At 38.3% G+C, this 14,048-nt stretch overlaps 1 protein-coding gene across 6 annotated transcripts in view; it reads right to left on the bottom strand.

The window, feature by feature from the left end:
* The window catches only part of LOC125268080 (stonustoxin subunit alpha-like), a 69,903-nt gene that overhangs the window by 22,615 nt on the left and 33,240 nt on the right, over positions 1–14,048 (bottom strand). For 4 of the 6 annotated variants that reach the window (XM_048190183.1, XM_048190187.1, XM_048190185.1 and 1 more), the window contains 4 exons: positions 11,115–11,207; positions 9,239–10,951; positions 3,027–3,062; positions 2,068–2,818 (listed from right to left, as the gene is read on the bottom strand). In XM_048190183.1, the coding sequence (XP_048046140.1) occupies positions 2,259–2,818; positions 3,027–3,062; positions 9,239–10,951; positions 11,115–11,207 (2,402 nt within the window). In that variant the 3' untranslated portion in view covers positions 2,068–2,258. Of the gene's footprint in view, positions 1–1,213; positions 2,012–2,067; positions 2,819–3,026; positions 3,063–9,238; positions 10,952–11,114; positions 11,208–14,048 lie in introns of those variants that run through there. The other 2 variants (XM_048190188.1, XM_048190189.1) reach the window with 2 other exon arrangements.

Genomic DNA, 14,048 nt, shown 5'->3' with positions numbered 1-14,048 from the left:
ACTGGATTGAAGTTTGTTTATTTGTAAAACACACTTATTTGTTGCTCTGCGTTTTCGCTCAAACATTTGTATTTGCACATCACTTTCTGTTTGTTTGTGAGTCGAGTTTTCCTTTGCAAAACAGATTGTGTTTGTTGGGAAAAAGCCTGATTTGTTTGTTTTATTAAAGCCAAAATATATGTATCAATGCAACTTTCACGAAGTCATTAAAAACCTTCCATCCGCCAGAAACAAAACAGTCCCTGTCCGTGAACAGCAACAGAAGTTACATTATTAGGCCATTAGATGGCGGCAAAGACTGTGTTAATGAGCGAGTCACTCAGTTCAAAGACTTGAATCTGCACATGGTTTGTCTTAAAGCATATTAAAAACACCACATAGACACATAAACAACATTAAAAACTTTAGCTCTTCACATTAAGACAATCCAAACTAACTCAAACGAAAGCACTTGTTTCTTACTTGAATGAACGCTCTCTTACCAGAAAGTGTTTCAAGCCCTGTTGACGTCTTCAGGGTCTCCTCATTTTCATTAAAACAAATAATGTGATAATTAAAAAAAATTGTGGTTTAGTGTTTGATAGAAAAGATTTCACTAATAAAACCAAGAGACACATTTTCCTCTTTTATTTAAAGAAAAATGTGTGCAATTTTGAGGCTTGATTTGAGGAACAAAATAAGCGAATAAAACTATGGAAAGAAGGCTACCCTTTTATTTTAAGATAATTATTTAAATTATACGGCTTTATTTATTGACACCATTTGAAAATGAACATATGCTGGTCCAGGATCAGTTTATGAGCAGCACTTGACCAGCTCAAACCAGCTTCAAAACCTCCCTTAACCAGCAGATGCTGTTTGTTTCAACAGTGTCTGTCACATGATCACTTCAAAACAAACTCATGACTGAGATTGAGAGACGAAGCATTATGATCAAGTTCTGGTGAGAAACTGCACTGATTAATGAGCGTTTGAGATCGTTCCTCATTACTGTTCGACACACACAAGCTTTCAGCAAGTATGACTGCTTTCATATGTCAGATATTAGGATCTTTACCACAGAAACTCATTCATGCACATGTTTTTATGTAATAAAATGATCTTTCTGAGTGACACAGAACATTTAAGCAGTTTTTTATATCTTACATTTGATATATATTTGGTTTGTGTGTTATTTATGGTTACAGTACAAACAAGACAGAATAAAAGCATGTTTGACAACAAAAAATGCTTTATTCATTATGATCTTAACCTGAAAAAGGCAGTACATGTTTGATTAAGTCATTTTCATTCATAGAAATGAGTACATTTATTTGTGAGACAACAAAAATTAAAAAAGCACAAAAGTGTAGAGTTTATGATGTAATTTACAGACAATTTGTACAATTTAAGATGAAAATTATTCATGTGACCCTTTAAAAAACAAATAACCAGGTGAGATATTAAAATATGAGTAATCTCATCATATTACAACAGTAAACGTTTTCTTACACACTGATATGAATAAAATACTTCAAATGATAACTGAAAGGATTATTATTGTTGCTTCGGTGACAGCAGTGTATGGAGTTTGTATTTAACAAACTATAAATGTCTTTTATAGTAATTCGCTTCAACTCTTTAAATGTCTGAATCCTGAAGTAAACAAGGGTTCGAGTCTCGTGACGGGCTGAAACAAGCTGAAACTGCACCGGACGTGGACCGAACCATGTCATGGCTCATTACCATAAAGTTGACCTGACTTCAACTCTCCTCGAAGCTCTCGCTGGAGCTCGCCGCCGGCTCTCATTGAAAATGAATGACTTCCTGTCACTTTGACGCTCTCGCCGGTGGCGGTGTGACACTTTCAGCCAGAGTGTCTCAACTCTCATATTTAATGAATTAATAGTTGTTCTCACTGTCCAATGACAGCGCGTGTTACATTCACAAGTGACAGAGGATTGGCTCTTCACACTGAGGTGAAAGCTGATTGGTTGCTCCATGTGTGTCCTGACCAATGGCGTTTTTAACTCTATTGACAAATGGATAAAGAAAAGCAATTGACCAATGCTTTATAAAAAGAGATTCAAAATTATTTATTAATGTACTTTTTATTGTTCTAATAATCTACGTTTTAAAACATGAATCAAATAAACAGATTTAAGTTTGTGTATTTATTCAAACATGTAAAAATGTCCATTTGTGTTTGAATGATTAAATTGATAAATTGATTGTTGATGTTATTTTTCAGTGGGTTTTTCAGTCTCTGTTCTGATTCATCAACACAGTTTCACTGATGATCTATAAATAAACCTAAACCTAATCCCAGGATAGAGTGGTTGAGTGAATGTGGTCTGGACTATGTGGATGAGGATCATTGTGTCTCCAGAGACGCTGTAGAAGGACAGAGTTCCTGCACTGTGATCCACATACACTCCTATTCTATAGTGATTCTCCTCATTCACTGTTTTACTGATGATGGACTTTACAGGGAGATAAGTCAATATCTTATTGTGTCTGAAAAAGTGTATGGAGGGATAGCAGCTCAAACTCCAGGACTGATCATTATATCCAAACTGACACTCATCACCCTCTCCCTTCCTGCTGATGCTCTTATATGACACTGATATCTCCACATTATCTCCACTCCACTCAATCTCCCAGTAAGAGCGTCGATCACTCACACTCTCACTACACAACACCTGAGGCCAATGATCAAATCTGTCTGGATGATCAGGATATGACTGATCTGTGTCAGTGTCAGTAATCAGTGTGTTGTTCTCAGACAGAAGGAGGTTTTTATTCACTGTGTTCAGATCCAGAGTGATCCGATGGGAATCTGATGGAGATAAAACACATCACAATCAGGAATGATCAATCTGATCTTTTAATGTATCTGAACTCTTCATGTTCAGTATTTCATCAGTGTCTCAGTACAGTTTTCCAGATATCCTGTGAAAATCATCATTATCATGATCAACTCTAAATCTCTTCTGTTGTGTTTTCTCACTCAGTGAGTTTCTCTGCTTGTTTTCTCAGTGACTTACATTGTAGGAAGTTGTTCCTGGTCCTGGGAACAATGTCTGTGGACATCAAGAGACATGAAGAGTGTGATTATCATGTCAGGAGAAAATGATCCCAGCATCCATCGCTCACACATGCAGAAATCCTCCAACACAGAAGATATTTAGAGAAATGCCTCTGCTGTTTCCTGACACAGACACTACTGAGGGTTTGATATTATTGATATTATCATATTTGATTTGTCTTCTGTAGTCATGAACTGATCAGAGGGAACAGGATCAAATTTCACTTTGCTCCCCATACAGAGAAATCATATCGCTTCATAATACTTGGATTAAACTTCAACCTCCTTAGTAATGTTCTTCAGAGAGACTCTGATCAATCAATAAATGTCTCCTGCTCAATCATTTGATTAGCCGACAGTATATTATAATTCTACTGTTTATTATGAAAATGACTGAATACATGGAAGACACATTTCAGCTTTAGTTATTAAAATCATAAAAATGATGTTTTGGTTTTAAATTCTTCTAAAAACATATTTGGTATCATCAGTATTTAAATGTGTGATTTTAACAGTAAATCCGGGCTACAGTAGACTCATGTTAGTGCTGTTAGAAGTGTCCCAGTGTTTGACGAGTCGATCTCTTCTCTCCTTCAGTTCACCAGGTTGAACTGGTTTTACCAGTTTTACTCTCATTCTGCGACTTTTCCATCCTTACATTAGCAACATTACGATTTCACACTGGTTATGCCTCTCAGATAATCTACCAGCAATAAACAAAGCCTGATATTAATTGTTATTATTATATGATCTACAGTTCCATATATGTTTAATGTAGAATATAAACTAAATTGTTTAGAGTTGTAAATTATATAAAATAACTCAATTATAGGATCAGATCAGGGGTCGAGATCTTACTGCACTGACGCCATATTCAACAATGAACAAATTCAAGGCAACAATGGCTGGAAAGATATAGATTTAAAAAAAAAAATGTATTTAATTTTGTATGATCTACATAGGGCTATAAATGTTTAATATAAAATATTTATTATGAAATGATACATTATAATATAAGGTTCCAGTTTAATAATACAAAAAAATCCAAAAGTTGTTACTGAACATGGCATGTCATCATTGCTATTCTCTTTGTATAGGCCTACACTGTATTTCATAGATGTCACATTTAAACATTTTATTCAGTTCATTACTTTAGATTTATATAAAGTAATACTTTTGATTTTTATATTATGTTGCTCATGCAAGTGGCAAAACGTATGTAAAAATCACAAACATTTTAAAGTAAAACTAAAAATTGACTAAAACAGCCGACTCTTGTCTTTTCTTTCCTTTAAAATCTTTTTACAAGAAATCCCTCAGGTCATAAAGAATTTTGTTTTTCCACCTTCATGAAGAGACGAGTGCTATTGTTTATGTCTCCTTGTTCACCTAAATGCCTGGTAAGGTGTCATTTTCCTTGCTTTACCCAAAAGTGTTGACAGTGTAACAGAGACTGTATGTATCTATGGTGAAATTACTAGTTTTTCCGCATCAATATTATTTGAATGCGAACAGTGCACTATCATTTTAATTCAGCGCGGTGCAGTGCAGAAAAAATAGACTGCGTAAATGATCGCTGCACTTTGCGCTTGTGGAAAGCACTGCCGGACTGCATCCGTGTGCTGCGGTGTGAAGTGTGAACGCTCTAATCCGTTAAAGACCCCCTGTGGTGAAAATCTGCAAAAACTGCACAGACTTCCCTTATCAGTTAGAAATGCAGTTTCCAAAGAACTTTGCCGTTTGCAAAATGAAGTAAATTCGTTTATGTGTGGATTTGCGGGAGCCGAACCGGGCAGTAATAATAGACAACCATCCACTCCCACACATGGAGGATTTATTCACTGAACTGAAGGCGGACAGAATGTTTTCCAGCATCGAGCTGAACAATGCATACCTCCAAACTGATGCATCACAAGGACAGCCGAGATCGAACGGATTTTAGCACTCATTAAGTGTTGTTTCGCTTTCGTCGGGCACCATATAGCTTGGGCTCTGTGCCGGCAGCTTTTCAAAAAACTATGGTTACAATACCTTCATGGGATTCAGAACTACTAGATGATGTAATTGTGTATGGATGCACTGCAGCTGAATATGATCGCAAACTGCAGGCTGTTTTAACAACACTACAGCATATGGGTCTTACACTGAATCGAGCAAAATGCAAGTTCAGCTGCAGAAGTCTTTCTTACTTAGGACACATCATTCCTGCGCAAGGCGTACAACCCAATGACTGCCATATTCAGGCTATATTGTAAGCACCAGCTCCCACTGACAAATGGGACTTAGGACTGATGTCCTGTTATTCACGCTTTGTGCCAAATTACTCTTGGTGGAGCCTCTAAGACAGTGTTTCTCAAACGTTTTCTGCCATTCCCCACTTTGGAGGTAGGGAAGGGTTCCGAGCCCCACCTGTCCCCAATCGCCCCAACAAAATGTTAATAAACTAGGCGTTAAGTTTAACTGTTAAAATGTATTAATTTATTTTATTAACATTACATTTTAAAACATTACATCAAACAACAGCATTAAAAACTTTATTTATTATATATGAATTATAAATTAAATATTATTTGAGGGTTTTATTGTTTCCATGGCAACACGTCAAGCTTGTTACGTCACACACCGCAGCCACAATAACACTGATGTAACGCTTTTATTTAGTTTCTCCTTTTTTTCAAAATATTCACAAACTTGCTTACCATGTCATCAACTATCTGATATTCCGATTCTCAAATATGTAGAAGTGAGTGTGTTTTGTCGTTTGAAATCGTTAATAAATGATCTTGATCTATAAAGCGAGATGGGCGCCGCCATGTTTGTTTGCACACCTGTTCAGCGAGTCCTGTCAGTCAGATTTATAGCACGTATCATCCCTTAATGATTTAACATGAAGAAATCAGGGCGATATGATGATATGCTGGCTGAGATCAATCTATATTGTGTTTATTATTTTATCTGGCAGATATATCGGTGCCACTTAGTTATTAAAAACTGCAGTAGAGAAATCACTTTGGTCCTGTGTGTGTTCAGATGGAAGGCGTCAGTATGATTTCTATGGGTGTGTAAATCGTGTCCTGGCCACATGACTGAGCGATCGAATGAACACGAGATTCAAATATTAGTCCATTTATTCTCAGCAAGTACAAGCAGCTCTTTAAAAAATTAACGTAAATACAGTCGTTTTTTCATCTGGTAATTTGTATTTATTGTCATTGTCACACACCTGTCTATATAAGCTCACAGTGCATGTCAGAGCAAATGAGAATCATGAGGTCAAAGGAACTGCCTGAAGAGCTCAGACACAGAATTGTGGCAAGGCACAGATCTGGCCAAGGTTACAAAAAAATTTCTGCTGCGCTTAAGGTTCCTAAGAGCACAGTGGCCTCCATAATCCTTAAATGGAAGACGTTTGGGATGACCAGAACCCTTCCTAGAGCTGGCCGTCCAGCCAAACTGAGCTATCGGGGGAGAAGAGCCTTGGTGAGAGAGGTAAAGAAGAAACCAAAGATCACTGTGGCTGAGCTCCAGAGATGCAGTCAGGAGATGGGAGAAAGTTGTAGAAAGTCAACCGTCACTACAGCCCTCCACCAGTCGGGGCTTTATGGCAGAGTGGCCCGACGGAAGCCTCTCCTCAGTGCAAGACACATGGAAGCCTGCATGGAGTTTGCCAAGATGGTGAGAAATAAGATTCTCTGGTCTGATGAGACCAAGATAGAACTTTTTGGCCTTAATTCTAAGCAGTATGTGTGGAGAAAACCAGGCACTGCTCATCACCTGTCCAATACAGTCCCAACAGTGAAGCATGGTGGTGGCAGCATCATGCTGTGGGGGTGTTTTTCAGCTGCAGGGACAGGACGACTGGTTGCAATCGAGGGAAAGATGAATGTGGCCAAGTACAGGGATATCCTGGACGAAAACCTTCTCCAGAGTGCTCAGACTGGGCCAAAGGTTTACCTTTCAACAAGACAATGACCCTAAGCACACAGCTAAAATAACGAAGGAGTGGCTTCACAACAACTCCGTGACTGTTCTTAAATGGCCCAGCCAGAGCCCTGATTTAAACCCAATTGAGCATCTCTGGAGAGACCTAAAAATGGCTGTCCACCAACGTTTACCATCCAACCTGACAGAACTGGAGAGGATCTGCAAGGAGGAATGGCAGAGGATCCCCAAATCCAGGTGTGAAAATCTTTCCCAAAAAGACTCATGGCTGTATTAGATCAAAAGAGTGCTTCTACTAAATACTGAGCAAAGGGTCCGAATACTTAGGACCATGTAATATTTCAGTTTTTCTTTTTTAATAAATCTGCAAAAATGTCAACAATTCTGTGTTTTTCTGTCAATATGGGGTGCTGTGTGTACATTAATGAGGAAAAAAAAAGATCTTAAATTATTTTAGCAAATGGCTGCAATATAAAAATTTAAGGGGTTCTGAATACTTTCCGTACCCACTGTAGTTTACAAAATAAAACACTATGCTTTGAAATCATAATTGTAGTACATTGCTTTGTTTAAACCCCAAACATCTTACTTAAACATTCTTCATTAACAGTCATCCAGTTATTTGTAATATGCTATGTCATTTAAAATAAAAAATTAAAAGTAGTTTCAATGTAGCTAGCTACTTTTTGATAGTAACTTGTAGTGTAGCTAACTACTTTTTGATAGTAACTTGTAGTGTAGCTAACTACTTTTTCAAAAGGGTAGCTTGACTGTAGTTTTACTACTTTAATTCATGAGTAGCTTGTAGCTTGGCAAACTACAGTTTCAGAGTAGCTTCCCCAACACTGCTCATCTCACTCTATAGCAACAAGTTACTTTAGCCCTGCACGCGGCACGCATGCAACTTCTGCATGTGATACAAAATATGAATGTGATACAAAAGTGAACCTGTTTATATTTAAAGTTCAGCAAGATTGTCTCTGTATCATTATACACATTCATATGCACTAGCTGCTAAAATGCTTAGTAATTCTCTATAAGCATTAAACAGACTGTTGATATGACATAGAATTGATTAAGTAGACTACACAAAAATGTACAGTGATATAGTGTAAAACCCATGTACTTATCTTCTGAAGCATGCTGCGCTACTAAGCAATGCTAACTCATGTATTTAAAGATTAAGCACACAAGCTCATTGGCTACTAATACAGCAGGTACTACTGATACTACTCCACAAACCACCAACAGAGCTTATAAAATACGAAAATACAAATCTTTTTTTTAAAACATTGCCAAGTAAAATGCTGCGTTTATATAGAACTGTCTTTACGACCACAAAAACAGGACACTTTTCAGATGCGCATTCCAGCTTCGCCTAATGAGATGTTGTCAGGATATGTTGGTAAAATTAACATGACTGTCCAATTAGCCGTTATACTGTGCTTGTGGCGCGCACTCAAGAATTGCATGCACAAATGCGCCGGCGCGTGCTGCATAATTACTTTATTATAGCTTAAATAAAGTGCAAAAGAAACTACGAGCAATGACTGTCATTGTTCTGTTGTAAGTTAAGTCATGAAATTACCAAACATGCGATTAAAGCTGCCTCAAAACTGTGCATGTATGTATTTGTTGACATGGTTTTAAAGCTATTGTTATCCAATTTGTTGGCCTTAAAATGTCTTAAAAATGCACATATGTACACCAAGGAAATCTAAATTTTCTCGGGGGGGCATGCCCCCGTAAACCCCAAACAAACTAGATTTTCTGACCTCGGTAATTATGAAACCCTGCGTACGGCCCGGCTTATATTCTATCTAATGAAATCTGAGGTAAACGTGTATTTCTACTAATGTGCACAAGTTTGTATATGTAGTATGCACTATGATAAAAAATAAATAGGACCAAACACGATTGAATGTAAAGGTTTGTGTCTCGTTATTCTATTAATAACTACCGATTTATTTTGCATTTCTATCAGAAATTAAGAATTATTAGTGTCATTGTAGATGTTGCAAATATCTCTAAGCTATTTAATACTCAAGGTTAAATCAGAAGATTTTTTTGTAAAAATATTTCTATAACAGCTGCCAAAATAGTATATTGCTCCACTGTGGTTTTTAACAAATTTTCAAAAAAACAAAAAAAAACAAAACATCCCCCCCTCTGTTTTTTTTTTCACAAATCGCACCCAGCATATATTTTAAATTTGCCTATGGCACTTACCTAAAGGCAGCATGATGCTGATAGTGTCACTGGCTTCACTCACTCCCACTTTACCCACAATCCTGTAGCGGATCAAGTACTGCTTTCCGTCCTCCAACTTAGTCAGAGTAAAGTCTTCATCAGGTGTGTTTATGACAAGCCACTGTTCCTCAGCTGCTTTCACCTGCTGGTACTCCACTCTGTACTGCACAGTTTCTCCAGTTGGGGACTTCTGCAGTTTCAGGGACACACTGTGCATCAGGACCTCCTTCGCTTCTGGTGGGGGAGGCTTCGACACGGGCTGGAACTGTCTGTTTGTCAGCTTCCCTTTTTCATACAGATAGATGGAGGAGCCTGAACTGGATGGATCGGGGATGGCAGACACAATGAATCCGTATTTCTTTTCATCTTTATTAGCCTCTGAAAAACTTTTGAAAAGAGATAAGTTCTCTCTCATTTTTGAGATGACATCAGGATTGTAGAACCACTCTTCTGATGCTAACATGCCAGAATGTGGTTTCGTTCCCACATCTAGCTCTTTAAACTTGTCAGATTTCATAAACTCCTGCAGAGTTGAAAGATATGTGTCTTCATACTTCAGAGATGTGAAGGTCAAGCACACCACAACATCAATATCAGGATCAAGAAGCATGGTGCTGAGACTGTCTGAGTCTTCAGTTCTGATTCCCTCCAGCTTCTTGGTTTGAGAACTCAAGAGATTGAGTTCAGACTTTGCACGATCTAACCACTGGTTAAGCTTGTCAGCATTAAAAGGGGAGCTGTAGTGGATCTTCAGGATGTCTTCCAGTGACTTCTCCTCCATCCCTCCTCCTCGTATAGCAGGCAAGACTCTGCTGACAGCTTTCAGGAGCATTGTCTTGTAAATGCTGAATGATCTCTGAAATGATTGCAGCCACTCTTTGATATCTCTGAAAACATTTACCAGTGGTTTTCTGGAGAGGTCATTGCATTTCCTCTCTACTTCTCCCAGCTTCTCCATTACATCTTCAGTGTTGGAAACCAGACACGTGCTAATTTCTCTCTCCAACTGTGCAGCTTTTGTATCCAGTAGAGAAAGAGGATAGAGCCAGACTTTTACTGGAACTGCATTCTGTGGATTCTCCTTCAGTATATTGGGGAGATTCTTGTACACATCTAGGGCCTCCATGTAAGTGGTGGGGTTCTGCTCAAGTCGGAAGTCACCATAAAACGTGCAGGCAATGCTTTCAGCCACTTTCTTTTCACCATCTGTCATCTTTATAGCTCCTTTTCCCTCAATGGAAAATAGAGGAATCTTCTTGACCATGACATTCAGTTCTCCCTCAATCTCCTGCTTGTTTTCCTCTTCTGAAGATGTCCGATCAAACATCATGACGGCCTGAGCTCCATACAGTACACCCGTGACCACATGAGTTGCAGTTTTCTGGTCAAATACCTGAGGGTTGGTGAACTGGCCCAGCTGGGACATGGTGAGCTGTTCGAATCTGGTGGTTTCTTTGTAATACATAGTAACTCTGGACTGTTGGTTTGAGGATTTGGTGTCACGCAGAAACTTGGCAGATCCTCCCACCTCCACCAGCCCTCCCAAGAAGCTGGCCTTCAGCGAAGCACTTACATCCAGGAGACTGGACTTACTAGAGAGAGAGTCTGAGCTACTGAACTTCAGATCTGTCATGAGCTGTGAACGACTGTCCATATCTTCACTCAGTGACTTCTTATCCCACAGAGTAACACCTGAAATGAGAAATGGCTTTAAGGGTTATGTATGAGGAAGTGATGTTCTGTTGAAGAAACATGTGGGTTTTATAGTGTTTTTAAACAAGGACTAGTAATTGGTGATGCAGCATTTGGTGAAGTGAGGACAACAAACTTTTATTTGTTTAGGTTGGTAAAGGACCTGGAATGAAGGTATCCTTGCGGCAGTCATACAGCATACCAGGAAACAGAGGTCTTCCTAGAGCTGCCACTTCAATGGGCTGTGATGTCAGGGCTGCAGTAAATGACAAATAAAAGGTAATATTTATACTTACAATATTTATAATATATATTAACAAAATTACATCTGATGATAATGAATACTGTTTAACTCTTTCCCTGCCAGTGTTTCTGAAAAAAAGTTGCCAGCCACTACCAGCATTTTTGATAATTTTTACAAAAGATTCATGGCCCGTAGAATACTTTGTAGTATTAACATCCAATTTATTAAAAGAAATAACAGAGTCTCTGCTTTTAAACAAAGAAATTATTATAGCTTTGTGCAATTTTTTTTTATCAACATTTCAATATGGGTGTTACATGTGGCTGTAGTTGTAGAGACAAGGCGAACACGGACTTCCACAATAACGGGATTTTAATCAATAATGCAGGAGATAGCATACAAACACACATTTAACAAACAACAAGATCAGATAAGGAGTGAAGGGAGTGAGTCCATTATAAAGGCAGTGCTGATGATGAAGTCCAGGTGCAGGTGATGAGTGCTGATGGGGAGATGATGAGGGAAGTGAGTGCAGGTGTGGAAACGGGAGGATTATGGGAAATGGAGTCCGGGAGACAAGGGATCTGTGACAATGGGTAAGTTTCATTAAAAACAAAAGTTTCATTAAAGAAACATTTTGAGCAAGAAGCTTAGAAAAATACGTTTTAGTCAAAGACTACACCCAGATGGGATTCAGAATGATAATCAAAACACAGATGGGATAGATTGAGTCCATCAACACCCCCAGAGCTTCACAATCCTATAGTTCGTCCTGGGTCAACATTTAATTTAGTAATGTTAGCAGTTTTAATTTATATGCTGTTCAATGTTGATAATCACATAATTTTACATTTGCATCTGCTTGCATATGTGTAGCAGATCTAGGAAATCAGGTGGGTTATTTTTCCGTTCCCTTAAGCGTAACTGAAGCAGCATGATGTCAGACTGGGTTGCTCCTCTGATAAGTTGCTCCAGACGTGCTTTTCCAGCCAAAAGAGAAGATAGGCCTCCTCTTTGTACAACTTTGATCAAGATTTTCTCAAGTCTCCTCAGGAAATCCGACAAGCATTCTCCATGACGTTGTCGTAATGCTCTGAACTTGAAATATAAATCTTCACCAGACTCTGAGCTTCCAAACGCACTTTCAATAGCTGCAAGATACTCTTTTGGAGATGCTTCTAAGTTTGTAAACCTTACCGCTTGGATAATCTCCAAGGCTGGTCCTCGCAAACTCTCCACTATCCTTAACTTCTTTTCTTTTTCAGAACGATCACTTTCCTCAACCATGAGCATTGCTTGTTCCATCCAATTCTCTAAATTATCCTCTCCAGCCAGAGTGGGAGTGATACCTGAAAAGGTCCTTAAATGTCTAAAGGAACTGCTATCACTTGACATTTTGGTGGTTTTTGCAAGCAAATCACCTACTGCTCTGATGATAGACTCAGCTGTAGAAGCATTCAACAAGTTAGGCGAACTTGATTCTGGATGTTCTTCTCTTTGCCCAGATTTGTCAGGTGAGACTAAACTTTCCCCTCCACCATCTAAAGCAGTACCCTCCATTCTATTAGCAGTCAGGATCCATGGGTCTGATCCATCAGCAGGTAATACATCAAGAGGGAGTCTCTCTGCATTCACCTTCTCACGACATTCACAGAGCACTATTAGGGACTGTGCCTCTTGGTTATACATCCGTCCTCTTACCCTGACTCTTCCAAGGGCTTTAATTGACTCCAATGTTTCTTCAATTTTAGAAACTTCTGTTTATTCTGGAATTCCACTCACAATGATGGCGTAATCTGGATCAATGCCTTTACCTCTGCACCAACTTTTCAAGTTAGGAACTGAGAAAGGGGTCTGTGAACGAGCCATAGCTAGAGCTGAGCTACTTAAACTGTTACTTTGTACTAGAAAATTCAATTGTGTGTTATCGGATAAGTAGGACTGGGTAAGTATTTATTTTACTGTTATGATTAACTGCAGTAGTATAATCCAGAGCCGTTAAATATGAGAGTTGCGACACTCTTTGATCTCGCCGCCACGCTGTCACGTGGTTCGTGTAGCTCTCAATAGTTCCAAACAAATCCGCGCTGTCAACCAGTTTGAATGGTTTTAAGTGGGACAGACAGCTGTAGCTATATTTGCAGCAATTATCGGTAAATATTGACGCATAATATACATTGATTATTACGTTGACACTAACATTACATACATTTAATAGCTTTTTTTTCCTGGGAAGTGGCGTAAACACAGCATTAATCAGTTTTTGTGTTTAATTTTGGAGGGAAGAGGGGCTGCTCCCATAACGTAAAACACATTCACAGCAACTACTGTATTTGCAGTAATTTTTTCGGTAAATATTAGCGCATAATATTAAATATTGAATAAAATTGATTACTACGTTGACTACACTTACAGTAGTGTATTATATCTAGAGAGTGATGGAGAGACGGCATTATCGTTAACACTGTGGTCTGTTAAAATGTACAGGTAACTGGAGAGATGGTTAGTGAATTAACAATGTTCCTAAATATGGTCCATAACATTAGCATTTCTGTTAACTGGATTCATTTCAGTATGGCTAATGTACCCCTTCATCATGACCTTCCCTAAACATAGGCTAAACCAATCATCAGAACACACACAAATACATGCATTCATATGTGTATGTATGTAATTATATATATGCAAATAAAGCCTATTTAATTGAATTAATTTTTTGTGAGTGTTTAATTTTAGAGGGAAGGGGGCTGCTCCCATAAGGTATACATTTACAGCATGTACTGTATAAATTTTTCTCGTGCTTCTATAGTCATAATTACTAAACATACTAATGTTGTGTTATGTTAAGATACA

Source organism: Megalobrama amblycephala, linkage group LG5 (genome assembly GCF_018812025.1).
Source record: "Megalobrama amblycephala isolate DHTTF-2021 linkage group LG5, ASM1881202v1, whole genome shotgun sequence".
NCBI lineage: Eukaryota > Metazoa > Chordata > Actinopteri > Cypriniformes > Xenocyprididae > Megalobrama > Megalobrama amblycephala.
Note: the sequence above shows the minus strand (reverse complement) of the source record. Positions and strands in the feature narration are given on the sequence as shown.